The following is a 27,177-nucleotide window of genomic DNA, read 5'->3' as shown; positions in this document are numbered from 1 at the left end:
ATTCAAATGCAAAGAAATGTGTTTTTATGATTTTCCATGAGGCACTCTCTCCCCACCTCCCTTTCAGGTGCTACTCTCGTGGGCAGAACCTGGTCATTTCCATAGGAAGACAAAGGCGTTCTGTGCCTGAGGGGCCAGGGCGAGGGTCCCCAGTGGGGCAAACAGGCAGAGTCTCTATCCGTGCTCAGAGGACAAGCAAGGCCCAGGTCTGGGGGCCTAAGGGGCTCCGTGAAGGACTGGGGGTGGATGGTCCCTGAGCCACATGCCCACTGCTCAGTCCCCCCCGTGGTCACCTAGGGGACACTGGTGCGGCCGTGCCCCTCAGATTCCCCTCCCTGGGGCGCCCTGAAGGGCTGGGCCTGGGACCCTGGCCCCCGTCGGCTGGCTCTGAAGCTTTGACGTAGGTCCTACCCTCACCACCTCTCAGGGCCTTCGTCTACGCAAACGGAGGGGAGAACCCTCCCTGGCAGGGTCTGGGGCTTCAGAAGGCCGTCAGGCGGCTGCAAGAAACGTCAGCCCCCGCTCCCGTTTCCCAGCGGCTGGGGACTCCTCCAAAGCCGAGTGTGTCTGTCGGGTCACCAGCCCCTCGTGCTGGGGTCTTCTCCGGAGGTCATGCCCCTCCTGCCGGACCCACACCTGGCAGCGGGCCATCCCCCAAGGGGCTCCCGCCGGAGGGCGCCCCGTCTGGCTTGCCCTCCCAGAGGCCACCCCCAAGGTCTGTCCAGCCGTCCTGACCGGGGACCCGGCCCCAACCCTCCACGCCGCCTTTCCTGAGCCCGTGCGGTGGCCATGGGAGGCCGCCGCGGCCTCGTCAGAGAATTCTAGCGCTTGTTGTTGTTTGTGCACGAGACGGTTTCACACCCTCTGTCATTCCGTCAGTGGGCGTGGATTTGCTCCCTGACACGAGGGCGTGGGGAGCCAGCAAGCCGATTTCTTTGTCTGCCTCATTCCCCACCCTGTCCTGTGCCTAGAACAGTGCTCGGCACACGTAGACGCTCAACAGACACGTTTAATTTAACTTGAATCACTCACTTAGGTTTTATTTAAATTCAAGTTAGTTAACATACAGTGTGTTATTAGTTCCAGGGGAAGAATTTAGTGATTCATCATTAACACCCAGCGCTCATTCAACAGGCATATTTTAAATGATTGTTCAGATACATGATACACTCATATGGCGGTTCAAAACAAAATATATAAAAAGGTATCCGTGACAATATTTTCCGTCCAAGCATTAGATCCCGTGCACCCAGTCCTTCTCACTCCCGCGGGACCCACGGCCGCGCCTTCCCTGCATGTCCTTCCTGGGTCTCTCTACGAACCCCCAACTCCGTACGTAGATTCGTACTCGGGGGCGGAATCCCGTACGGCGTTCTGTACGCGTGCAGCGCTCTGCTTTGTGACACAATCCAGCGCGCCATCCTGGAACTCTGCCTGTAGGAGGCCCCCCGGGGTGCCGTGCGGGCCGTGGCAGCGGGACAATCCCTCTGTGGCTGCCCCGTGAGCTTTGTGACCAGCCCCCCGCGGGAGGCTACTTGATCATTTCGAATGTTCTGCTGGTTCCAACATCGCGGCAGTGGATGGCCTCACGCGCACTCGACCGTGCTCAACTGTGAGGATGTCCACGGAACACCATCCCCCAAGCGGCACCGCTCCCCTCAAAGGCTACTTGTGTCTGTGGTTTGGGTAGATGTCGCCAAATTGCCTTCTTTCGGGGTTGTATTCATTTGTGCTCAGTAACTACTGGAGGAGTGGGCAGACGCAGGGATAATATTTTCCAGCTCAGTCTTTTTGGGGCCTCCCGCTTGCAAGAAGCGCCAGGGGAGGGGCTGACGCTGGTCAGGAGAGGTCACCAGTTTCACTATGACTCTCTGGCCCCTCGACGCCACTGAGCAAGTCTGTTTCTGCACAGCCCCCCCGGGAGATGCCCTCAGGGCCCCCCTCCCACCTCACGTGGGCAGCTCTGCTGTAGCCACAGGACAACAACCAGGTCCTGGGAACTCGACAAGGGCCCGTAGAAATGTCTGGGACCCAAGTGAGGAGACACCCCAACACTCCAAAATCCAAGAAGAGAAAACTATAAAATCACAATGAACCAGTGCGTACGCAAATGTCTAGACAATGGATATTGCATCAACTTTATTGAGCATTCATGAAAGATTCATCACATCCGAAAACGATTGGGAGATCAGATGGTTCCCCGCGCCCCCCCCCCCCCGCCCGCCTGCCAGGACCCCCGAGTGTGCAGGAAAACTGCCAGGAAGTTATCACCAGCCACCAATTAAATGAATTCTCAAAGCCAAATCCTTCCAAAGCAAAATCATGTAAAAATATTTCCCCAAGGGCCGCCTGGGTGGCGCAGTCGTTAAGCGTCTGCCTTCGGCTCAGGGCGTGATCCCGGGGTCCTGGGATCGAGCCCCACATCAGGCTCCTCCGCTATGAGCCTGCTTCTTCCTCTCCCACTCCCCCTGCTTGTGTTCCCTCTCTCGCTGGCTGTCTCTCTCTCTGTCAAATAAATAAATAAAATCTTTTTAAAAATATATATATTTTTCCAAAGGTTCAAAGCAAAAAAATGTGTGTGTGCATATATATATATATATATATGCACATTTTTTATAATGTAAAATGGGACTGTCATTTCAGAATTATATATATTTGATTTGAAGTGAAATGGGGTCTCCAAAGAGTGTCTTGGACCTACCACGGTCTTAAAAACGCCAGCCCCACCTGCTCCACAGAACACGCCTGCTCAGGGCCCGTGGGCTCCTGAGCACCACGGAGGAAAGGGAAACCACCCCTCAGACCAGCGGGCCTCCCTGTCCACCACCTCTCAGTCTTGGTGTCAAGAACAAGTCAGCTTCTCCATCGATCATCTGGCCTCAGCCGTGACTAGGTCCGAGTCCCAGACAAACTGAGAATCTGCAGTGGCAGGGCGTGTGCTCGTGAGGCCCGAAGGAGGGACGGCCACGTAGAAGTCAGTTTAGGGCCTGCTGTGAAGATCGGGGTCAAAGACCATATGTTAAGAACCCTGTTCTACAGCTTCTCGGAGGCCAGATGCAGGCCTGGCGCACCGGACGGCCTGCACAGCGGCCCCGGGGTCCCCCCCGACAGCCGGGAGCACGGAACCCGACCACGGCAGGTCCACGATGATGCATCAGGCACTTCAAATACCCCTCATTTCCTTTCATCTCGTCCCAAGCACGGCGGTGCGACTGTGCCTGTGTGTGTCCCCACTGCAGAGACGGGAAACAGACCCAGGACTGGAAAAGGCCTGGCCTGCCCCAGACCAAGCAGGACGCAGTGGCAGGGCCTCCCCACGCGCGCATGGCCCTGGGGCTTTGCTCCTGCCAGTCCCCCCGTCTGGGGTGCCTTTCCCTGCTATGCAAATTCTGTACCTACCTTCCAAATGCACCGAATCAAAATTACTAGCTATTTTGCCATATATTCAAACTTCAAAATACAAAAGAAACTCCAGACTCCAAATGGGCCCTTGCTGGGTGTCCTCACACCCTGACCCCTCCTCTGGGGGCCTCCCCCAGCTCTGCTCCCCTAGTTGCTTGGCCTGCGTCAGCACCTCTTACGCTCCTTTTGGGGACCCCTTTGCCCAAACTGGGTACTGCCGGAACTCTGCCGCTAGCACAGCCCCTGTCCACGTGGTCAGTTGAAATGCCCCCACCTCCCAGACGGCCTCGCAGGGGAGCTGCACAGGGGGAGGAACCTGAGGGCTGGGGGCCCAGGGAGGGGAGCCCTGAAGGCAGGTGGGCTGCTGTCCTGGGCACAGTGCCAGGCTGAGAAACAGGACAGGGAATGGAAAGGACCCAGGGCCCCTGCAGCTGTGGCCCCACTGCCTGCCCTGGGGTCCAGGCCCCACCCGCTCCCTGGGCCGTGGGGCTCCCCCTAACTCCTCTGCAGGCCTCACATGCCTGGCACCCAGCCCCCTACCCACCGTCTGCCCTCCATGCCCTCCACCGTCCGGCCTCAGCCTGTCCAAGCCCTGGCCCCCAGGGCTGGGAGGGTGGCCAGCACCTCAGGTGACCTCCCTCGAGGGAAGGCAGCCACAAGGTGTGGAGATTTGCCTGCCCATTTGGTAGGGAAATGAGGCCTTCTGGAAGCCAGAGTCTGCAAATCCGGGCCGAGAGGGTCCATGGGGGGGGGGGGAGTGTGCACTCCTCTCTCTGCAGCTCCCCTGACCGCCCAGGGCACTTCGGACACTGGGGCCAGGCCCTAGCCCTTCTGGGACTCAGCAGCACAGAGCCCAGAGTCACACAGCCCCTCCCTTCCTTTGTCCCCCTCCCACGACCCTGTCAGGGCAGGAGGCACGGTGCAGGGCAATGTGGATGCGTGCGTGGACGGCGCTCTCCTCGGAGCTGGTGGTGGGGCTTCCCCCTGGGGCCGCTCACTGGGCACTGCAGCCTCCACTCTGACACCAGCCTGGCTCCCCTGGTCCCTCTCCAGCACCGCCGCACCCTGAACTCCAATCCCCTCCGCATCCAGAATCACTTCCTCCACACGTGCTCTGGGGTTAGCCAGGCCCTCCCAAGATCCCCGTGTCCCTGACCTCCCGAGAAGGGGGGGGGGCGCTGTGGTTAGGGCCACTTCCCAGCAGGGCCCAGGGAAGACGCAGACATGTGACCCCCCCAAGGAGGAATGCCTACACTGACCACAAAGCACAGGATGGAAGAGAGCCCCGAAGGGAGGGATCAGGGATTGGTTGGCTGTGATGCCCGAAAAATTCCAGAGGCTGGAAAGAGGAGTCTCCACTGACCCCAGGAGCTGCAGGAAGAAGGCCCACGGGTCTTACAGCGGGGCCTCACCTGGCTGCCCATCACCTTGGAGTACAGGTGGGAAACGGCAGCCCAGAGAGGGCACAGACGTGTCTGAGGACACACAGCACATCCGGTGGTGAGGTCTCTCCTCCGGACTCCCTGTAGGACTGCAGGGTTCCTCCTGTGTCAGGACAGCCACTCGGCCGGCTCGTCCCCCTGGGGTCTCAGAGGCGCAGAGGCTGCGCATGGCCGGGCCTCTCACCCCATCCCTCTTGAGGGAAACTGGCCCAGGATGAGTCAGTGGCTCTGTGTCCCTGGGGCTTGCCCAGAGGCTGGCCATGTGGGAGCAAGCTGACTGCCCAAATTTCCCCTTTTGGGTAAACAGCAGCCACTTCCTCCTGGGTTGGCCACTTCCTTCTGGTCACTGGGCTACAAGAGGCTAGAGGGGGCAGACCCTGCGGCCCCAAGCAGGCCTGTCCTAGACACAGGGGGTGGGGGGCGGTTACACAGGCCCCTGACCACAGGACCCGGACGTTCAGCTAGGAGACCTGGGGACCTGCAAAGTATCCATGAGCGATGTTAGATGGGCCACGAGGGAGGACCCAGGAGCCGGGAGTCCCGCGTAGGAGGGCCTTGAGCGGGGGATCCGGCTGGAAGGGAAGGGAACTGAAGCTGCATTTTTCAGCATTTTACATAAACAACTAAACTTGTCCAAATGGAGGGTGGGGGAGGGGCAGCAGGAGACGAGATAAAGCTCCATCCTGTAGCCCCTTCAGGGCATGGCCCTCGGGACCCGGGCGTGACACAATGCAGGGTTTGTTCCTGGAAAACCAGGGTCCTGGAGTGGCCCGGAGGGAGTGGGCAGGGCTGGTGGCCTGGGAGAGGTCTGCGGGTCGGGAGGGGGTGGGGGTCAGTCCTGAAGGCTTGGGCCACTTCCACTGGGCTGGGCCCTGGGGGCAGGGACTCTGCTGAGAGGCGGTGGCCACTCTGTCCGGCGCACTGGGGTCTCAGGGCCTGTGGCTGAGCAGCCACCTCAGGGGGCCACGTTCTGGGCCTGGCCAGGGCAGTCTGTTCCTGATTCCGCAGGCCCAGCCCCGGGCTCTGCCAGCTCTCAAGGGGCCTGCGAAACGTCTGTAGCCTAAGACAGATACACTTGGGCTCCAAAGCCCGAGAAAAAGCAAGATCTACATTAATAAGCATTTAATTAGATGATTAAATCAATGTCATAGTAATCATTAAAATGTCACTCCTTTTAGGGGTGCCCGGCTGGCTCAGTCAGTAGAGCGTGCGACTCTTGACCTTGGAGTTGTGAGTTCGAGCCCCACGTGGGGCATACAGGGCACTTAAAAATAAATAAATAAACTTTAAAAAGAAATGTCACTCCCTTTGAAAACAATGCGTAGGCTGGATTTCTTTCATTCAGCCAGGGTGCCCACACAGACACGATGGCTGCCAAGAAATCGTCCGCCGACCATAAATTAAGATGAATTCCTCACAGTCAGATAATATCAGGATCATAATTATGGAAATGCCCTCACACTTTTTTAGAGCAATGTTTACCACAGAATATGGGGGATTTTAACATGCTGGATGTGATGTGGGGTGTGGCCCGGCCCCAGGAAGACTGGGGCAGAGGCGGCCTCCTGCTCCGCCCGGGGTGGCCGGGGACTGAGCCAGCTCCGGGGCAGGAGGGTCAGGCTGGGGCCCAGCTTGTCCGCTGAGAAGCACAGATGCCAGCCATGGAGGGACAGTAGCGGTCCCTCGTCCAGTCCCGTCTGCACAGGTTGGGGGCTCAGCCCTGGGCCGTCCTGACACTTAGCAGAAATTGGTCTCTGCGAGGTGGACCCAGGCTCAGTTCTGTCCTCGGGGGCCACAGGCCACGGCCACACCTACTTTCGCACAACTGGCTGACACAGCTGAGGACAGCGGGCTGTCCCCCGCTCCTCCCTGGCCTCCTGGGCGCCTCTCAAGCGAAGCTGCAGCTACACGGATCCAGCGCTCCCAGCTGTTCCCCTTTCCACAGGATCTCCCGGTCACATCCCACCCTGGCCGCCTCACCCCGCAAGCCCATTAGTCACTGCCCCTCTGACCCACAGGGCGAGGCCGGAATCGAACTCGGTTCCCTCTCTCCCCAGGGCGGCCCATCCCACTCCTGCAGGGTGGTCTCGGGCCTCCCCTGGGGGGGGCTGGTCCGCTGCTCGATCCCCCGTCTCAGAAGCTGCCGGCTGAGAAGGACATCTGTGTTAACTATACAGGAATGATAAGAGCACTGGAATGGACAGAGTGCCGAGCACTTTCACATGCACTGCTCCTGTAAGCCCCACAAGAACCATGGTACCCATTGTATGATCCCCATTCTACAGATGAAGAGGCTGAGGCTCAGAGAGGTCAAATAACCCGCCCGAGGTCACAGCTCTGGTGAGGGCAGAGCTCGGAGGCAAGCCCACCTCTACACGGTATGTTTGGTGCTTCAAGAGCACCCAGGGCATGAAGGGGGGGGCACCCTCCCTGCAGCCACCGAAGGACTGCTGATGGCCCCGGGGAGGGGTGTCCGTGGGGCAGCGGAGGCAGGACCTGTGTGTGGCTGGCTGGGCAAGCGGGAGCTCAGTCTTCCTGCGTGTCTGATGTTGGCAGACTCGTCTGGTGCCCCGTCCCTCTCGGAGAGCTAAGCTTTCCAGCTTTTATCGTGCCCTCTCACATGTCTGTATAAGAACACGCAGAAGGAAGAACGGGGGATATCTGCTTTGATTTGGCCCTTGCAGAAACAAAGCTAGAACCTTCTTTCCGTGGAGGTGTGGTCGACAGGTGGTGTCACATCGGTTCCAGGTGTCCGGCGGAGCGGTCGGCAGGTTCCGTTCCCCGGCCTGCACCTGCTCGGCGGACCTCTACACCGCTCACCTGAAGGCCCCGACCTCCCGCTGCCCACCTGCCCTCGGCTAAGGTCCACTTTCTCCTTGGCATTGAAGGGCCTGCTTCTCTTGTGTTGGTGTGTCTTTCTTCCAGAGTCCACGCACGCGAAATCGTGCGGGCTCCGTCTTTCGCCGGCCTATTTCGCTCAGCGCCCCGGCCTTGGGCCCACGTGGTCGCGGCTGGCTCGGTCCCGTCCTTCCTGGCGCTTCCTCTTTCGGGCGAAGGCCAGTTTCGCGCCGTCGTGGCCGCTGCCGGGCCGCCCGCCGTCCGCGGCGGGTCTCGCGCATCCCTCCTGGAAGGGCAGCCAGCACAGGTGCCGCGCGCCTCGCGTGGCAGGTGTGCCGAGCGCCAGCTCCCGGCCGGTTCGGGCCCGGGCGGCGGGACTCCAAGTCCCAGGCTGCCTTGCGCGCCCGCGGGCCGTGCGCAGCGGCGGGGCGGGGCGGGGCGGAGCGCGCGGGGGCGGCTCGGGGGCGCGCGGGCGGGCGGGGGCGCGCAGGGCCGGGGCGGCGGCGGCGGCGGCGGCGGCGATGCCGGGGCCCGGGGCGCGGGCCGAGGAGGAGGAGCGGGAGCCGGCGCGGCTGTGCGGCTACCTGCAGAAGCTGTCGGGCAAGGGCCCGCTGCGCGGCTACCGCAGCCGCTGGTTCGTGTTCGACGCGCGCCGCTGCTACCTCTACTACTTCAAGAGCCCGCAGGACGCGCTGCCCCTCGGCCACCTGGACATCGCGGACGCCTGCTTCAGCTACCAGGGCCCCGACGAGGCGGCCGAGCCCGGCGCCGAGCCGCCCGCGCACTTCCAGGTGCACAGCGCGGGCTCCGTCACGGTGCTCAAGGTGGGAGCGCGGAGCCCGCACCTGGCGCCCCTCTCCCGACTCGGGCGGCGCACCCGGGCTTGTCCCCCCTCCCCCCGCCCCAGGGGCTGCGGGCTGCGCGGTGCCCGCACCCCTCCTCCGCCGCTCACCTGGGCTCCCCCACGCGCGACGTGGACGCCGCGCGCCGCGGTCCGGGCAGTTCGCGCCTGCAGGCTTCTGGACCTGCCTGGGTTACGACCCCTCGTGCTTCCGCCGCCGCTTCTGTAACGGGGGCTGACCGTTACCCCTGGTGGGGGGTGGGCTTCGGGATTCTCTGAAGGGTCGGAGGGGGCAGGGCCCTCACCGGTAGTTCCCTGCGGTCCGCGCACAGTGGGGCAGGGGCGCTCAGCGAAGGTCGCACCGCCCGTAAGTGGCAGAGCCTGTTCGGCTCCTTACTTTGCCGGGAGACGTGGGAGGGGGTTGCTTCAGCCAGCCTGCCTTGCCCGTGCGAGGCTTCCTTCATCCTGTCGCAGAGAAACCCCGCGTGGGAGATCCGGCGGAGAGTCCTGGTCCTGGTGCCCGCCCCTGGCCTTGGGGTCCCCTCCTCTCCCGGGCCGCTCTCCTGGCCTGGCTGCTCTGAGCCCCCACCCTCAGTCCTCGGGCTGGGCTTTCTCCAGAGCAGCAGGGCTGGGCCGGGCTGGCCTGTTGGAGCGCTCTCCCAGGCCAAGTGCCGAGCGGAGGGGGCTGTGCCTGCTTCCCTGGGCCCCATGAGCCCAGGACTGTTCCCGGACCTCGGACCTCCAGAGCACGCAGCAGCTGGGGTTGCTGCCCGAGGTCATTCTTAGAGCTGTGTCAACTCAGTGGCTGCCATTCAGGCGGACTGTGATTCCTGGGTTCTTTCCGGCCCTCCATGCCGTCTCTGAGTGGGTGCAGACAGCCTGCTTCTGCCCTGGAAGCCAAGCAGGGTTGCAGCAAACTCCGGCTGACTTGGAAACCGTTTGTATAAACTTGGGAATGACTCCAGGGAGCGCACGGGGACTTCTGCCAGAGGAAGGCTTGTCCTCACTGCATGCGGGCAAGCCTGTGTCAGATGAATTTCCTCTGGAATTGTTTGTTGAAAAAGAAAATGGAGCATCCTGTTTCAGATTTTCTCAGCTGACTTTGGAGCTCTCTGTCCATTTTCTCATTGAGGGAAATGTGAGTAATGGAGGTACGTCCCTACACGGGGCTTGGGGGGTCACAGAAGACGGTGGCCGTAGAGCCGAGGGGTCCTGAACTCGCCTGGGCCTGCTGCGCACGGGTGTTGGGCAGCTTACACCCCGTGTGTCCCAGCCCCCTCCGGTCTAGTGGGACGCTCACCTTCCTCGTTACGGGGTTGTGAGCATTCCGGAAATGCTGTGGGAATGGCTGGCACAGCTTAGGCCCCGTGTGGCAGCCGTACGAAGTGATGAGTAGCATCTGTGGCTGAGGACGTGGCACATTCGTGTAACGGAATGTTTATACAGCAGTGAGCACGAAGAGAGGACGCCTGATGCCGTCCACACGACAGACTCGCCTAAAACGGGGCAAGAAGACCGTACTGAGTGATTGCATACGGACGGCACCGTTGACGGAAAGGTTGAGAAGGTCCCGCAGCTGTCTGTGCCGTGTGGTGAGTGGGGAGCCGCGTGGGGTGATGAGCCCTGGATTCAGGACACACTCGCGGCTCAGGAAGATGGGGCAGGCGTCCCGTGTGTTGGCAAGTGTCTGTTTCTAGGACCGGGTGCCCCAGGGCGCTTTAGAGCTTTCCGTCCATCTTCTTGTACGTTCAGAATATTTTTATTTTATTTTATTTATTTATTTTTTTTTAAAGATTTTATTTATTTATTCGACAGAGATAGAGACAGCCAGCGAGAGAGGGAACACAAGCAGGGGGAGTGGGAGAGGAAGAAGCAGGCTCATAGCGGAGGAGCCCGATGTGGGGCTCGATCCCAGAACGCCGGGATCACACCCTGAGCCGAAGGCAGACGCTTAACCGCTGTGCCACCCAGGCGCCCCCAGAATATTTTTAAAGAAGGAAATCTGTTTTCGTGTGGATTCCTGACTGAGGAACATGGAAAGTTGTGTAGTCACAGAGTAGGACGGAATGCCCGAGGCTGAGGGTCTGCTTTCCAGAAACAGTGGGAATGGAAAAGAGGCAGGGCTTTCCAAAGGAAGGGAGCTGTCGAGACGCTGGGTTCCCGAGTAGGGATGTGTTTTAGTGTAGGGGATTCCTGTTGAGCTGCGGGAGTAAAACTTCCGTGGTGGTGAAGGTGGGAATCAGTCATTTATCTTCCTTGTCACCTGTCAGGTCCTGTAAGCGTTAACACTTGGCTCGAGGGCTCCTCGGCAAGGGGTGGGGGAGCCCCTGATTTGCGGGGGGAGCTTAGGCTAGTAAGGACTCAGCCCTGCTCAGCCCTGCTCAGGTTGCATAGCATTTTACAGACACCATTTCCCTTGACAGATGCGTTAGAAAGGGAAGAGAAATCAGCAGTTTGCTTCTTGCATTATCATGTGTTTCTTGTTTTAAAGCGTCTTTCATTCCTCTCTGGCAAAGCTGTGGTTTCGTTGGGCTTTTTCAAAATGTTTTACTGCTTGAGTCTTAATGAAAGCTGATATTGGAATTTCTTGCTAAGCTTCTCTGTTGCTGAGCTCAGGGATCTGGTCCAGCGCCTTGTTTTACAGATGAGGGAGCAGAGGCCAGAGAGAGGCTGGGATTTGCCTGAGATCGGGAAGCTGGACTGAGACCCTCCCTGAAGGTCAAGGCTCCGGGAATAGTGAGTGTCCGAGATGCAGAGTAGCTCGTTGTGTTATCTGTTCTGACAGGTCTACCTTTTTAACACAGGACGTCAGTGGTTTGGGATGAGATGAGGGTTAGTGCTTTTCCCTTTACTGCATTTGATCTCTGTGCTTTTCCCGTAGTAAAAAAGCAGCAGGAGCATTTTACACTTGGAAGCAGCCACGGTGGTCAGGCAGACGCCAGGGCTCCCGGGCGGGTGAGGAGAATGTGCTGGAGGCTGCGCGCGGGCCTTCCTGGGGTGCGAGGGGCAGGAGCCAGTTCTGGAGCGAGCTGGCGCTTAGGGAGGCTCGCGTGTGACTGACGAGGGTAAAGCATGGGCGGGACCAGGCTCCTCTGCGAGCCCACTGCAGCCCCTGGAGCGAGGGGCATCGTCAGACCGTCAGCAGGTGAATTCCCCACCCTCCACCCCTTTCTCGGGGCCGTTTGGTGCTCAAATGGACGTGGGTCGGTTTCTGAGCCCCACGTAACTACCCAGTCATGCACCCTTGTTCTTAACCCACTTTTGTGGGAAGGATGCACGTTCTCTCTGGTGTTGAAACTGCTCCCAGCTTGATGACAAACGTTTGTTAGCTTGGGTAATCATCGTGTGTCCCACACAGAAGAGAGGCGGGGAGCTCTGCCTTCCTGGCGCGATGGTCCCGCTAAGCTGTCCTGCCCGAGGCCATCCACTCAGGGGTCTCAAAGTATTATTTAAATCTTCTGTCCAGACTTTGCTTTTCATGGGTTTGTCGGGGCATCACAGCGAGGACACTCCTGAAAGGCAGGTGCGGTGTCCCACGTGCGGTGTCCCACGTGCGGTGTCCCAGCAGCTTGCCCAGTCCTGCTGCCTGGCCCAGCGCTCCTTACGGTGTGGTCTGCACCCCAGTCCTGGAGTCTGCATCCTGACCTCCACATGGTGCCTGCACAGAGGAAGTGCCAGGTGGGCCTGTTTGGAATGAGAGCACAGATGGTGGCCGCCCAGGTGGTCCCCTGGTTTGGGGAGGGCTTTGGCCCCCTAGGAGGGTGAGCCAGGTCCTGCAGTGTGTCCGATAACCCTCTCCCCTTGTGCCGTGCCGTGAGCGCCCGCGGAATACAACAGGCATCAGCTATGCAGGGAGGGTGCGGCCCACCCAGAGCACCGTCGGTCCTGATTTTCCGTCTCTGGTGTTTCACGCCCCTGGCTGGACGCCGCGGACACCGGTGTAGCCATGGGTGAGTGTTTTAAGTAAAGGGCCGTGTGGTAAATGTTTTATGTCTTGCCACCACACCGTTTCTGACTCCTGCGCTGTCATAGCACAGAAACAGCCATAAAATGAGCATAGCAATGTTTCTGTAGTTTTTATTTACAGACTCAAATTTGAATTTCATGTGATTTTCACATGTCACGAAATACTGTTCTTTCATTTTTTTTCAAGTATTTAAAAGTGTAAAAAGCATTGCTGGCCTGCAGGTGCATATGCAGGCAGGGGGCTGGATACGGCCCCGGACTGCGGTTCACAGACTCACATGTTTTGGGGGGGCCTGGGGCCCTTCTCACTCACTCACCCACCCTGTGTTAGTTACTGGGGTACGGGCTGAACGACGTGAGCCGGTTCCTGCCTGGCGGGGCTTTCTGTAGCGTGGGGAGACAGACGTTGGTCACAGCAATGGGCGCCGTGCCGCGTGGGAGGAACAAGGTATGAGCATGTGTGACGGGGAACCTGGTCTGCTTCGCAGGGGAGGGCTGGGAGAGACTTGCTGAGATGTGAAGGTTGGGTGGTGTTGACCGCAGGGGGGAGGGGGAGGGGCGTGGTGGGAGCAGAGTTGCGTAGGCGGGAGTGCTGGTCGTGTGTGGGGCTCAAAGGGCTCTGGGGGGACAGCCAGGGAGAAGGGGGCACAGCCTTTGGAGGGGGAGGCCTTTGGGGCTACAGCAGAGTTTTAAGTGGGGGTCGAGAGGTTTCTTTCCCCCTCTTCCAAACCGGTGGGTGGTTGTGCCCAGCACCCCCTCTGACCGTGTTGGAGGACCGTGCGGTCTGCGTGTGAAGGCTGACGGACGTGTGCGACGGCCTGGCGGAAAGCTTTCAAAGGAAACAAACGGGACGGGGAAGATATCGTGGCCCCTTATGTCTTAGGCGCCCCGGTTTCGGGGGGAGTGGGGTCTGGAGGCTGCTCAGGGGGCTTGTGCGGCTGGGGCCCGGCCCCGCCGGGTGGACTGCCCGTCCCGCAGCGTTCCTCGTGACCACCTGCACCAAGGGCTCGCCTCTTCCACCCGCTTTGCTCAGATGCCCGTTGCCAACTTCCTTCCCTGTGGAGGCAACTGTTTCTTGAGAAATGGGGAGGGGCTGCATGCGTTCGGGGTTGAGGTGTAAACACCAACGGCCACCCCACGGAGGCCCTCAGGGCTGGACAGCTGTCCTTGGTAGGTGCCTTTACCCATGAGCCATTGGGGTGCAGTCTTCCTGTGTGGTCGGAACGCAATTCAGACCGTAAGCTTCCCGCCAAGGACAGAAAAGACTCTGTTATTGTAGAAATGACTCTCTGATTGGGGGAGGGGGTTTGATAGGAATGGTCATTTCTCCTGGAGATTTCTGTAATTGGGTCTAATGACACTGGAGTGGGTGTTGGCCTGCCTCCCTTCAGGTCCGGGCCTCCGCAGGGCTTGGTTGCTGTCCCGAAGTGAGTGTAATACGGAGTCATGAATTAGGGAGCCACAGGGCTCCTGACCAGCGGCCTGCTGCACACCCACCTACAGAACTCAGGGACCGGGACACTGTGGGCGGTGGACACAGAGGTGCCTCCCGGAGAGCCTGCAGATCCCACTGTTGCCCCCAGACAGCGGCTCCCCAGGCCGCTCAGGAAACTCCGAGCACACAGGTTGCCCCCTGAAGTGGGTCCAGTCCTGTCCGGGTATCTGAGCACCTGATGTTGTGTCCTGCTAGGGCACACGCAGCCCGAGGACAGAGATGGTCTGCGGCTCAGCACCGCATCCCGGCACTAGGGGAAGGTCAGGCAGGTCGCCAACGCTCAGGCATAGTGGCCGACCGACCCGATATTCCTGCCCAGAGACGTTCGCGGTGCCTGTTCATTCATTAGCATCTGCTGCGTTACGCTCTTTCTGCAGAGATGGCAGGAATTTTCCCCTTCACTTAAGAAACTACAGTAGGAAGACTTTAAAAATCCGTCAGCACCTGACGGCTTTGGAGAAACTCCGCAGGGAAATCGTGTTGGTCTGTCGCAGTCGGTGCGGGGCGTGAGTATCCGAGGCCTGCGCGTCTGGACTCTGGGGCAGGTGTGGCGTCGTTCCACGGTGATGAAGAGGAGGGAGGCCTGTATGGGAAGGACGGATTGGGATGTGGCCCAGGGCCAGAAGGCTGTGGTCTGTGTGATAATTTCTGTGGGCATTGCAGAGTCGGAGAGGCCCGTGTGGTGATTGTCAGAAGTGCTCCCTGGAGAAGGTGGGCTGGGGAGCGCTTAGGTTTGGATGGAACTATAGCTGCTCCAAGATTTAGAGCCTCGTGCGACAGAGGACGTGTCCCCGGTCAGACGGGACTCCATGTCTTCGTTTGCTGACCTTTCTCAGGTTGAGTGTCGGGGGGAACTGGGGCTTGGTGGGGAGGGGTCCGGAGCTGCATCCTTGGGACCAGCCTTCGGGCCGTTCCGCAGCCAGCCTCCAGGAAGGAGCGCGGTCCTCGTGCCCTCTGCCCCTTGGGCGAGAACTTGTCTGAGTGTCGGATGGCAGGGCTGGCGGTGGACTGGGTGAGCAGGCCCTGCCATCGGAGATGTCGATCTTGGATTAGAGGGATGATTTCGTTTCCCCTCCAGCTCTGCGATGTCCAGGGAAGACGGCGGGCGGACAAGCCAGCCTGACTGTCCCGGTGCGATGCGGGTGTGAGCCCTTCGCCTGGCAGGTTCTGTGGCGCGAGGCCCTGGCGGGCACCTGGCAGGAATCAGCTGTTGCCTCTGGCCTCGGGGAGCTTGCCCCGCCTGTTCCCGGGTGTGACTAGGGCATTGTCATTAAGCGGCTCAGTGACTTGGAGGAAGTCCTTACGTGCTTTTGCTCCAGGGGTCACTATCCCTGAGTCGGAACTGCGGGGGCGGTGACCCGGGGCGCCAGCAGGAGGGAACAGCCCTCCGCGGGGTGGTGGCGGCGCTGGCACTGGAGCCTTCCCCGGACACGCGGGCTGTGTGCCCTGTTAACCCAGCAGCTCGGTGACGTTTGCTTCGTGTTTCCGCTCTAGGCCGGAGGGGGCAGTTGGGCTCACGCGGGGTCAGTGGTGGACAGGCACCTAAAGTGGACATTTGCCCGTTTCATGCTGCAGTGTGGCTTCAAGACAGCGAGTCACATGGGGGCGTGAGCGGTGTAGACGGTGCGCTTCCAGGAGGGGTTGGCTTAGGGGGAAGCGCGTGTCCTGTCGGGAGCCTTCTCGGGCGACGTACGCCAGAGAGGACAGGCCCCCCACAGCTGCCCGTGAGCCGTGCCCGCTAGCCCGGCTTCAGGGTTCGCACCGCGCCCCCACACATCCTGTCCCACAGGCGACGTGCTGACAGAGCACTCTCGCGTCTGCTGTTTGAAGGAAGCACGTTGTTCAGAACCCTGGTTCTCGAGCTGCAGGAGAGAAGCCGTAGAGAACACACACGGTGGGTTTGCCCCGGGGACCCTGATGCGGTTGGTAGGCCAGGGTGCACCCCGGGAACCCGCATGCTTATCCTCCGCCGACCCTCCCGCCGCAGCTCTGCCCTCCTGGACTGCGGGTGGCGGCTCCCTCCGCGGCAAAGTATGGAGTGGCCCCGTTTGGTGGTGGTTTTCTGTGTGGAGTGGAAATAGGCCACGTGGGCGGGGACCAGTGAGGCACGAGCCCCTTATCCTTGGGTTAACGCTCTGTGGTTTCTGTCTGTGTATCTGCTTTGCATTCTGAGTTTCTACCAGCAGTGGTTTGGGGCCTGTTACCCTCTCCCCAGTTCCCCGAGGGCCTGAGGGCCGCCTGGTCCCTGGCCTGCACCACGGGCTGGCGCTCCTCCAGGGGTGTTCGCCGGGCATCCCGGGCTATTTCCGGGACAGCGTTTGTGATTCCGCTGCTGCATAGCTGGCAGGGACTTTGAGAGCCCCCAGATTCCACCCAGCGAAGGGTGAATAACACAGTGACGTCGGGGAGCCACCGGACCCTTTCCTGGGACACCAGCTCGGCCCGAAGAACTGTTAGGGACCAATGCGCCTCCCAGACACCCCGCAAACTCTCTTAAAGGGCAGGCAGATCTCTGCTGCCGTGCCCCCCTGTCCCCCAGGTCCCTGGCGGGTGGAGCCTGGGACCCCGGTTCCTAACTCTTCACAGGAAGTCATTGCTGTGTCCTGCGTCTTAGTAGACGGCGTCACGCGGGGCCGGGCCGTGTGGCACGGTGTGTGGAAACCATCACACCGGGGGTGGTGCGGGGCGTCCACGGCTGCGGCTTCCGCAGCTTTTAATTCCCCTGAGCTCGAAGAGCCCTGGCTCTCCCCGATTGTGCAACAGCGGAGCTGATAGGGAGCCACAGGAATGCAGCCCCGTGGTCAGTCGGGGACCACGTGCCCCTCTTCTGTTGCCGGGCTTCCCACTTCCTGCTGAGGGAGCAGAGCCGGAGTGGCTGAGTCGGTCACCTGGCCAGCCCCCTTTCCTGCAGACGGGCACTAGCTTCACCTTGTTCTGTGCCTGGGTCCCCTCCTCCCCGTCCTTGCCTTTCCTTGCTAGTCTCTGTGATGTCCGTTAATGCTGGGAAGGTGTCAGGACAGATGAGTTTGCGTCGGCATATTTGCTTTTTAAAAGAGGGTGCTTGAGTGGATAAAGGGGAGCCTCCTGCCGACTTCCGCCTCCCGAGTGGGTGGCAGGTGGGGGACTTCCCCTGGGGTCTGGGTTCTTGCCCAGCCTTTGAAAAGGATTGACATTACAATTGTGTAACTATTTTGATAGATCATATGAAAATGCTGATTTTAAGATAGTTTGGAAAGATAAGAGGTAAGAGTGCGTGGCACCCGCCATTGGAATGGAGGGCCACGCGGATGCTCCCTGCTCTCTGGGGCCTGGAGGTCCTGCCTGGGTTCCCTTCCCGGCGTCTGCTGCCGGCTCAGACACAAGACTTCACGTCTGCTTCGTTGGTATGGGGCCAGATCTCTTGAGATTCTTTCCAGGCTCGTGATTTTGAAACATTCAAAAGAAAATTTGGAACCTGAAGTTATTTATCAGATTTGGGCTGTGGTCTGTTTTTCATCTGAGTTTTGTATCGTCAGGCTGCTTACGATACTCTTGTGCTTTTATTGTTTAGATGCCTCTTGGGAATCCAGGTAGCCTTCTTCAGGTTTAAGAAACAAAATTCCTTCCCCGTGAGCAGCCACCGTGCCCCCTTAAACAAGGGGCTGAGTGAGGTGGGCACACGGAGCCTACCCCCGGGCGTACCCTCCCTTCCGTGGCTCTGCCATGAACGATGGTCATGCTGTTCTTTGTAGATGTGGGGGGACCCGGCCCTCCGGGGAGGAGCCCAGAGTCTGCGCCCCACGTGGACGGCTGAACTGCTGTGTCCGCACACACGACTGGTTCTGGGGGGCGGTGTTTGGACTGGGCGTTGAGCAGTGGGTAGGAGTTCGAGGGTGGTTGCTAGCACGGTAGCAGCAGGGGCTGTGCAAGCTGAGCCGGCTTCAGGGTGTGTGTGTGCGTGCGCGTGCGTGCAGGGCCACTGTCCGGTGGAGGGGGCGCGGCGTGGGCCCCGTTAGCATGCAGGTCACACGGCCCGCTGACACCGTCAGGGAGTCTGGAAACAGGTGGTACACGTGACTTCCCTGGGTCTGGAGGGGGACACTCCAGGAGACGCCACGGAGCGCGAGTGGAGAGACCACCGGGGTGGGCACCTTGCAGGGCTGGCGACTCCGTGGGGCTGGAGCGCGGCTTCTCTCTTCTGTACGCGGTGCTGCCCCCTGCAGTCTGTCCATGAGAAATGTCTTCAGCGTGGAATCCTGGGGCCCCTGTGGACCCACGGCGGAGCTCTGTCTGACCTGGTGCCGTGGAGCTGACCCAGCTGGGTGTCCAGAGGGCCGCGGGCGCTGGCGGGCAGGCCAGCTGTCCTTGCCGGGAACCCAGCACACTCACAGAGGCTCCCATTCAGCCTCTCGGCCCTCGAGGAAAACCATCAGGAGCTTGAGTCCTGCTGGGATGCTGGCAAGATGGGCGTCGTCTTGGGCGTGCGCTCCTTCCTCCTCCTCCGTGGGACAGCAAGGAACACAGACCGGGGTCCGAATTGTCATGGAGCCAGCTACCGGCCGTGAGGCCTTGGGTGCTGGTGGAGACGCGGTCGCTGCCGATGCCTGGAGAGTGGGTGCGGCTGGCGTGGCGCCCTGAATGCGCCGATCGAACCCTCAGAGCCGTGGCAGCAGGTGCAGTGCCGATGTCACTCACGTCCCTCCAGGGGGGCATCAGAGCCCCGCCGCTCACGGCACGCAGGGTGTGAGCCCGGACATCAGGCTCCCAGCCCCGGTGTGTAGCACAAGGGATACGTGGATAATGCTATTGGGGTGGCTGTGCGTGTCCGGTGACTGCGTGTGCCCCGCGTTCAGTCTGACGTCCGGCACCTGGCGATGGCTTCCATGATGGTGTCCGATGGTGTCCGATGGTGTTGCAAGTGTGTGGACACACGTCACGGTCTGGGTCGTGCCCAGCTGTGTGAAGGAGATCGGGATGGGTGTTGGGGACAGAAGAATGTTTGGAAGGACTCATGGCGGAGTGGACCCCTCTGCAGAGCCCCCCGCCTCCTTCGTGTTGTTCAGAATTCTTGAAGGTGAAACTTCAGATGAGTTTTGTAGTATCCTTGCTGTGCCTCGATGAGGTCCTTTAGAGCTCGTCACGGTGGCTGGATGTTAGGAAAGTGTCCGTAAAGTACGAGGGTTTCTTAGGCCAGGCATTTTGTATTTCGGTCGTAAAGGAACATGTTTCTTTTTTTTTTTTTTAAGATTTTATTTATTTATTTGACAGAGATAGAGACAGCCAGCGAGAGAGGGAACACAAGCAGGGGGAGTGGGAGAGGAAGAAGCAGGCTCACAGCGGAGGAGCCTGATGTGGGGCTCGATCCCGCAACGCCGGGATCACGCCCTGAGCCGAAGGCAGACGCTTAACCGCTGTGCCACCCAGGCGCCCCTAGGAACATGTTTCTAGCTGTTTATTGCTGTTGTAAAGGAAACCGTTTGCTCACTGGGTGTGGCTGAAGCAAGAATCGACCCGGTCACACCTAGGTCTGTGTCCCCAGCGTGGACGGCGGCGCTTGGCCTGAGTTAGGTGCTTGGTAAATATGTGCCGAGCGAATGAACAAACATTTTTGTGTACGTGGCATTTCCCCTTTTCCTTCTTTTGGATTACTTTAATGGATGCCCGGGAACGACGTTAGGTCAAAGGGGCCAAGCTTTGTGCTGAAGTTCGGTGTCTGGAGGGTCTTTCCTGCAGGGCTGGAGACCCCCAGGGCAGAGTTTGGCCCAGGGGGTCGTGAGTTGGGAAAGTGGGTAGGAGACGGCGCCCGACTCCGTGAGGCTGCCAGGTCACTGCGCCAGCCCCTCCCCCGGGTGCACACCCACCTGCCAGGACTGGGCCTTGAACGAACTCACTTGCGACCAGATGACCTTATTAAGAGAGCCAGGCTTGGGGGGAGTGTCCAGGGGAAGGGACAGGAGGCTGGGGCCCTTCTGCCCAGGTGTGGGCTTCTGGGTTTGGGGCCGGTGGAGGTCTGGGGACCGGGTCTGTGGGAGTAGCTGGGGCATCGTGTGGGTCCTCACAGCCACTGAGGACGGAAGTCCACGTCAGGCTGGGTGTGGGTGGCCTGGTTTTCATTCTCTGACCTGGCCTGACACCTAAATGCAGTAGGTGTCTCAGATTAGGACCGCGCCCACCCAGTCCGCGTCTGTCCCCTGGCCGCCCAGTCCGCGTCTGTCCCCTGGCCCCCAAGACGCTCATGCGGCTGAATAGGGACAACCAGAACAGCGTTCCAAGACGTTCCGTGTGGTTCGTGTTTGGACTGGGATTAGCAGCCTCGGGGCAGTAGGAGCAGCCGGACATGAGGACAGAGTCGATATCTGAGTGCGTCAGGCATCTTGGACCACCTTGAGAGCAGCAGGTCTGACCTCTGCGTTCAGGGAACTCAGGCTGATGAGGGACACGCGAGGAGTGCTCCTACCTCCACGGGAAGCTTACCTGGGTACGCGGTGTTGTGAGCCTCCCGTTCAGAGGATAGACAGAACATGCAGGCTCAGGTCAGGGAAACCTCCTGGAGGTAACATTTACATTGGGCTTTGAAGGATGTATAGGAGTTGGGGAGACCGGTGTTCTGGGACACTTAGGATATGGTCCTCATGAGTCTTCAGACGGCAGATGCTGGCACCTGGCCTCTTGCTGGACACTTGTCTCCCACGGGCACCTACTGTGTGCTGAGCTGAGCCTCGGCTCTGCCCCTTCCAGCATGATTGGAATGCCCACCTGGCTCTCCAGAATTTGGGATTAGAGCACTGTATATTGAGGGTAGGGGTAGACCCGGTCTCCCAGTCCTGCTCTCCATCCCTCTGGCTGGCGGGTGCTGAGCAGATATGCAGGGTGGTGATAGGCTTCAGCACGGACTGGCTCATTTGTCCCCAGCTGGGCTGGGGCTCATGGAGGGCGCTCCTCGTGATGGCTCGTGGAGGTGTTCCACGATGTCAGATTGCTTGAGGGTCCTACTTGCCCCATTGGAGAAGGGAGACAGGTACTGAAACCATGAGCCATCAGCCAGACTAGCCGGACCTGTTGTTGGTCCCTAAAGAGTGATGGCATCTCCATGGTTAAAGGACGGAGCCGTCCTCTTGAGTCCTCAGTCCTGTGGGAGGGGAGAAGTGAGGCCGCCCCATGTCCCAGGAACCCGATGCCCTTGGCCTCCGTTTCAATCCCCAAGGCCACTTTCCAGCCCCTGGCCTTCCCACCAGCCTTGGCCCCCAAATGGACTGCGCTTGGCATCAGTCTAGAGCAGCACGTTTGAGACGCTCAGGGTATGAGCCACGACAGACGTGCTGTAAGTGTTCGCGTGTAGGTGAGATAATCCGGCGTGTCCAGACTATTCTGTTGTGTGGCACGAGCCACATTTCCCGTGCTCAGTGGCCACGTGTGTCCAGTGGCTGCTGTGCTGGGCAGATCTGAGCAAACTTTCCATGTTGAACCTGGACTGAACCCGGGGTGACCGAGAGCCTCGTTAGTGATTATGATCTAATCAGATCGGGGTGAGGTCGGCTCTCAGCTCCACCCTCCCTCCGTGCAGAGATGCCAAGGGGACACACGGACGCTCGCTGGACTTCCGCTGATGGGCTGCGTGGCGCGGTGGGTGCCGCCCACCCTCACAGCCCCTGCGCCTGTCTAGGGATCTCAGCACCTGACAGCCACGCCTTTGCAACTTTTCCGCCTCCTATCGGACAGCGTGAGCCCCGGGGCCTTTCACTAGCTCCTCAGGGTTGAGGTTCAGATGCTTTCAGCGCTTTCCAGATTTTTAAAAAGGGAAGGAACCCCAGTTAATCATTGCCTCCAGGCAGTTTTCCCTGCCGTATGGACCAGATTTCTGTAACATGAATAATAGGTCAGACATTGAAAGCATGTGACTTTAATGTTTGTTTTTGCCCGGAGAATTTAGTGAGAGAGGGTCACGAGGTCGCTAACTGTTTTCCGCCCAGATTTCCCCTTTAAACCGAGGATTCTTGTTCAAGCAGCTCTGTCGTGGTGTCCGCGGTGCAGGGGCAGTGGGAGAGCTTCGCAACAGGGCCCGCTGCCCGGTGCCCTTACGGGCACTCGGTGTCATCAATTTTAAAAGTTTTGGTCATCGGGTGCGGCCTCTGGTTTCCAGCCTGCAGTGTCCGCCGACGCCCTCCCACAGGCTAACGGGTGGAAATACAGTTATTTGACGTGGCATGGCCGGGACTCCACCCCGGCCTGTGCAAGGTGTGAGCTCTGGAGACGGGCTTTATGCTCGTGCCGCATGCAAGGGCAGCGAGAACACCCAGCGTCCTGAAGCCGTCTGCGGACGGTGTTCTCTCGTGCTAGGATTCCAGGTCCCACACGCGGGAGGGTTTCTCACCGGGCTGAATACCCGCTGTCCATGCTGTTTGCTTCAGTGGCTTGTGTGAGCACCAGCCGCCTGTCCGGACCGTGATTTCTTTGACCTGTGCTTCCTATCACCGCCGTCCGTGGGGCAAGGAGCGTCCGCCTGTCCTGCCGTGTGGCCGCCGTAACGCTCTCTCCCCTTCCCTCTTTGCAGGCTCCTAATCGTCAGCTCATGACCTACTGGCTGCAGGAACTGCAGCAGAAGCGGTGGGAGTACTGCAGTGGCCTGGACATGGTGAAGTGGGACAGCAGGGCCTCCCCGACCCCCGGGGATTTCTCTAAGGGTCTCGTAGCCAGAGATAACTCAGGTAAGTCACAGGTGGGGGCAGCCACGTCCGTTCCTCGTACACAGCCATTTGCCACGGCAGGTCGGCCGGATGGACGTTCAGAGCCAAAGTAGCCATGATCCCTTTCCAGTGGTGGCGTGCCATACGTTCCGGGTGCTTCCATGTACAGAATTGTATTCAAGCCTGATGACGATCTTGGGGGTCGGCTGGGGCCATGCCCGGCGCCCCGCACGGATGAGAGGCTGGGGTCCGCCGGCGGTGACCCCGTGCTGCCTGCATGTGCGCCCTGCCCCGATGCATCCACAGAGTTTGTACAGGCTTTGTTCTCAAAGCCTGTGCTCCCGGCATCTCCCCGAGAGAGACTTTAACGAATTCCATTTTATTCTGGATTTGTGGCATTTCCACAACTCTTGGTGAATCCCAAACAGTCTCAGTGTAGAGATAATGTGGCTTTTTATTTGCATACCGAAACGGTGAAGAGCCACGCTGTCCTTGTGACTGATGCGTTGAGCAGCGCTGGCTTGCTGACCTTCCGAGCGAGGGCGGAGGGGTGGGGCTGGCCCTGGGGCTCCTGCCTTCCTCCGGGGAGAGGGCAGGTGGCAGAGGCCTGAAGCGGGGCATGAGAGGTGCACACACCAGGGTCCAGCCAGTGAGGGCTGGTTCTCTCGCCTACAAAGGGGTGAGGTCTGCACTTCCTGACGCCCGCGGGACCCTCTGCTCTGCGGAGCAGGGGCTCCATCCTGTTCCCTGCGAGCTGTGGCCGCCCTGTTCCAGAAACAGAGGCCCGCGGAGCCCCTCCCTTGCAGGCACCTGCTGCCCTGCCCACCCTGTGCTCCTCAGGTTCTGTGGCCTGACCCTGTGGCCAGTGACATGGTACTGAATGCATGTCACACTGTCCACATGTGCTCCCGTGAGGTCCTCACCTTGTTCTCAGGGATGTCCACACCTGGACGACACCGAGAGCCAAGAGGGTGCCTCTGTGTTCTGTGCACACTTCCCTGGGGTGTTTGAAAGCCGTTCTGCTAGGGTTTCTGACCAGAAGCAGCTCTGAGACTCAGTCTCGTCGTTGTCTAAGCACATTCGTGAGGCCGCCAGTGCCTTGGGGGGCGGGGGGCACACCGTCTCTTCTCTTCCTTTAATCTTTTTTTTTTTAAAGATTTTATTTATTTATTCGACAGAGATAGAGACAGCCAGCGAGAGAGGGAACACAAGCAGGGGGAGTGGGAGAGGAAGAAGCAGGCTCCTAGCGGAGGAGCCTGATGTGGGGCTCGATCCCATAACGCCGGGATCACGCCCTGAGCCGAAGGCAGACGCTTAACCGCTGTGCCACCCAGGCGCCCTTCTCTTCCTTTATTCTTAAAATTTAGTTATTTATAATCTCCACACCCAGTGTGGGGCTTGAACTCACGACCTCAAGATCAAGAGTTACACACTCTAGCGACCGAGCCAGCGCGATGCCCTGGTTCCTTTATTCTGAGGGCGGAGCGTGTCTGACAGACCCAGGGCGCTAGACCGAAGGGCGTTTATGACTCTGATTTGCACTAAAAAATAAAGCTTTCCTCCTGACCTCATTGCCCCCTCATTTGGGGCAATCTCGCCCCATGCCATCCCGCCAGCACCCGCGGCCCCTGACGTCACTGTGGGGGAGGGTCTCGGGAATGGACGTGTCCGGTGGGCAGGCCGTTGTGAGTCTTGGGAGGCGGGTTCAACGGCGGAAGTGGCCTGGTGCCGACGCCCTGAAAGTGCTTAGTACTGCCTGGGCCGGGGCCCATGCCCTGAAAGTGCTTAGTACCGCCTGGGCCGGGGCCCATGCCCTGAAAGTGCTTAGTACCACCTGGGCCGGGGCCCATGCGCTGAAAGTGCTTAGTACCGCCTGGGCCGTCGGGAGGTCTGCTGAGCCCCGCTCCACTGCCCCAGGCACGTCTGTCTGAGCCTCGGTTCGCTCATCGGCAGGATGGAGAGCCTTGCGCAGTCTCCGGCAGTCTGGGTGGTGTGGTGCACCCCTAGGACCTGAGAACCGAGAAGTCTCAGTCCGTGTTCTGGAGGAGCACGTGGCTGGGTGAGGGGCCCAGGCCAGTGCAGACACCTGTGAGAGGCGATGTGAGAAGCACGGGGCAGGGTGAGCCCGGGGCCGGCCTCGGCATGCAGAACGAGCGGCCGATTCAGGTGCCTGGCTCAGAAGTCCAGTGGGAGCGAGAGGCCGGGAGGAAGCTGGCAGGTGGTCAGGGGCCAGACCTGGAGGGGCGTCACCAGCCACGCGAGAGCAGGGTGAGTGCTGGGTCGGACGTGCTGAGTGCTGGTGAAGGGACCGGTCGGCGGGACAGGGCTGGGATCTGGCTGGAAGCCATGGTGGCCACGGCTCTGACGGGTGGTGGAAGGCCTGGAGGGTTTGGAGGTGGGTCAGGAGGGAGGGTAGGCCGGGCGGTGGGCTGGACCGCCAGCGACATGTGCGCCCCTCGCAGTCGTTTGATGAGGGCCGTGTAGAAGTATGTTCTGGTAGAACTTGGAGTCGGTGAGGATTGCGTTCAGCTGTAGTCACCGGGGAAGCTGAGTCAGGGGTGTGTTTGTCTGGTAATGCGCAGTCCATGGCGCCACTGTGGCCGTCCTGTTTGCCATCCTTAGTGGGTCAGTTTTCCCAGTCCGCTGCTGCCTCTGCCTGGAGGCGGGGGTGGGGGGGGGCACACGGAAAGGAGGCGGCTCTCCCGCAAGCTCTCAGCCTGTGCCTCCTTCGCTGGCCAGTGCTGCGTGGCCATCCCGGAGCCGGAGGGAGCAGGGAAGGCAGGGGTCTGAGCTGAGCACACAGCGTCTGTGAGGAAGGAAGGGCTGTGGGGAGCCGTGGAGCAGCACTGTCACCCGCTGGCCTACGGAACATTCCTTCTAGAGAGTTCGTTTTCCGCGTAGGGGTCTGTTGTCTTGTGACCGCAATTTGCAGCTTGACGTTCGTCTGTCTCCTGCACCTGCCTGCACCCGGCAGCCCGGCCCCCCGCGGGAGCGCTGAGCCGCAAGCACGGACTCCGCACGTCTCCACGCATCTCCGTGCACCTGCACCTGCCAGTCCGGCCCCCCGGGAGCGCTGAGCCGCCCACACGGACTCCGCACGTCTCCGCGCCTGTATGGTAAAGACCTAGTTTACACACGAAGAAGTACTTGGCAAGGACGAAATGCAGGGTTCAAAGTGCTTCCCAGCTGCTGGGCGCCAGGCACCCAGACCCACCGGAAGCATGCACAGGAGGCTGATGGCCGCGTTCCAGGAGCTGCACACAGCTCCTTCTGTTTAGCTCACTTCCCGTGTCGACTGATCAGCGAACAGCGGGGCATGAGAACACCTTGTCTCTTGAGACTTCCTGCAAATCGGGGGCCACGAAGCACGCACGGTCACAGGAGTCTTGGTGCCCAAGTACCCGTCTGAGCACAGCAGGTGCTTCCTGCAGAAAATGGCAGAACAGACGGTTTGAGGGGAGACCACACACTTCCTTCTCGGGACTGGTGGGGCGGGGCCGCGGCCGCTCCTTTCAGCCCCACGGCCTGTGCAGTCCTGCGGCTGGCACAGGGGAGGCCCACATGCGGTGAGATGCAGACCCAGCCCCGCGAACTGCCTCGGCTCCACAGACTGGTTTGCCCTGTCGCCCCATGAGCTGATCGGAAGCTGTGCTTCTCTCTCACCCCCATTTGTGAAGTACTGCAAATGCTACGTGTTGTCCAGAAGTGTAAGTCACGGGGACTCCCGCGTGGTGCTGGAGAGGCAGCTGGTCCCGGTGGGGGGGAGCTCACGGGATTTGGGCACACACCGTTTCCCTATCTGTTAGTGGGATGCCCCCTGAGGCTCCTTCTGGCCTCACTTCAGACCAGGAAAGGGTGTGAGGATGCTTCCAGTTGTACCTAGGAGGGGCCTCTTTGGAGCGCGGCTCTGGGGGAAGGGGGTGCAGGTGAGCTGGGTGGGTGTTGGTGCCAAGGCTGGGGTCTGAGCAGATTACAGAAGGTGAGGAGGTGACACAGGCAGGAGAGGGAGGTCACCTGCCAGGTGGGGGCCCCACCCCAACTCCGGGGTCTCAAAGGGAGGTGGCAGGAGAGGCAGGTCAGAAGGGAGACCCGTGAGCCTTCCCGGGAAGTACAGGGCCTCCTGCCCCAGCTCTTAATTGCTCCTTCTTTTCTTCATCCATGGTCCGGGTCCCCAGTGCGTATGAGCCCCTCTTCTCTGCTGGCTGCTGGTTACAAGGCTTACAGCCATGGTGGGAGCAGCCAGCAGGACGTGTGGACCGGCTGGCTGGGGGCCTGGAGAGCCCCTCCTTTTGGGTACACAGTCTGCCCTCACTTGGGAGATTTCTCTTCTGCGTCTGAGCGCACCTCCACAATCTGGGGTTAGAATTCAACGATAAAGGGGAAAGAAACGTTTTCCTGCTAAGCCCCCTCTGTGCTCCAGCTCTGGCAGAGACCTCTCGTCTGTCATGTTCTGTGCGACTGGTGGGAATGGCCTTCCCCCGTGACTTTTCCCCTGTCGTGGACGACCCAGTGTCCCAGCCGGGTCAAGGC

General features: G+C 60.1%; 1 protein-coding gene across 7 annotated transcripts in view; it reads left to right on the top strand.

The window, feature by feature from the left end:
• The first annotated feature begins 8,180 nt into the window (after window positions 1-8,180).
• Window positions 8,181-27,177, top strand: part of TBC1D2B (TBC1 domain family member 2B) — a 59,367-nt gene continuing 40,370 nt past the window's right edge. The window contains exons 1-3 of one of the 7 annotated variants that reach the window (XM_044388459.3): window positions 8,521-9,674; window positions 9,970-10,115; window positions 22,515-22,668. In XM_044388459.3, the coding sequence (XP_044244394.2) occupies window positions 9,479-9,674; window positions 9,970-10,115; window positions 22,515-22,668 (496 nt within the window). In that variant the 5' untranslated portion in view covers window positions 8,521-9,478. The other 6 variants (XM_044388460.3, XM_044388461.3, XM_044388465.3 and 3 more) reach the window with 6 other exon arrangements.

Source organism: Ursus arctos, unplaced genomic scaffold (genome assembly GCF_023065955.2).
Source record: "Ursus arctos isolate Adak ecotype North America unplaced genomic scaffold, UrsArc2.0 scaffold_28, whole genome shotgun sequence".
In the NCBI taxonomy this organism is placed as follows: Eukaryota; Metazoa; Chordata; class Mammalia; order Carnivora; family Ursidae; genus Ursus; species Ursus arctos.
This window is presented reverse-complemented; position numbering and strand designations above follow the sequence as displayed.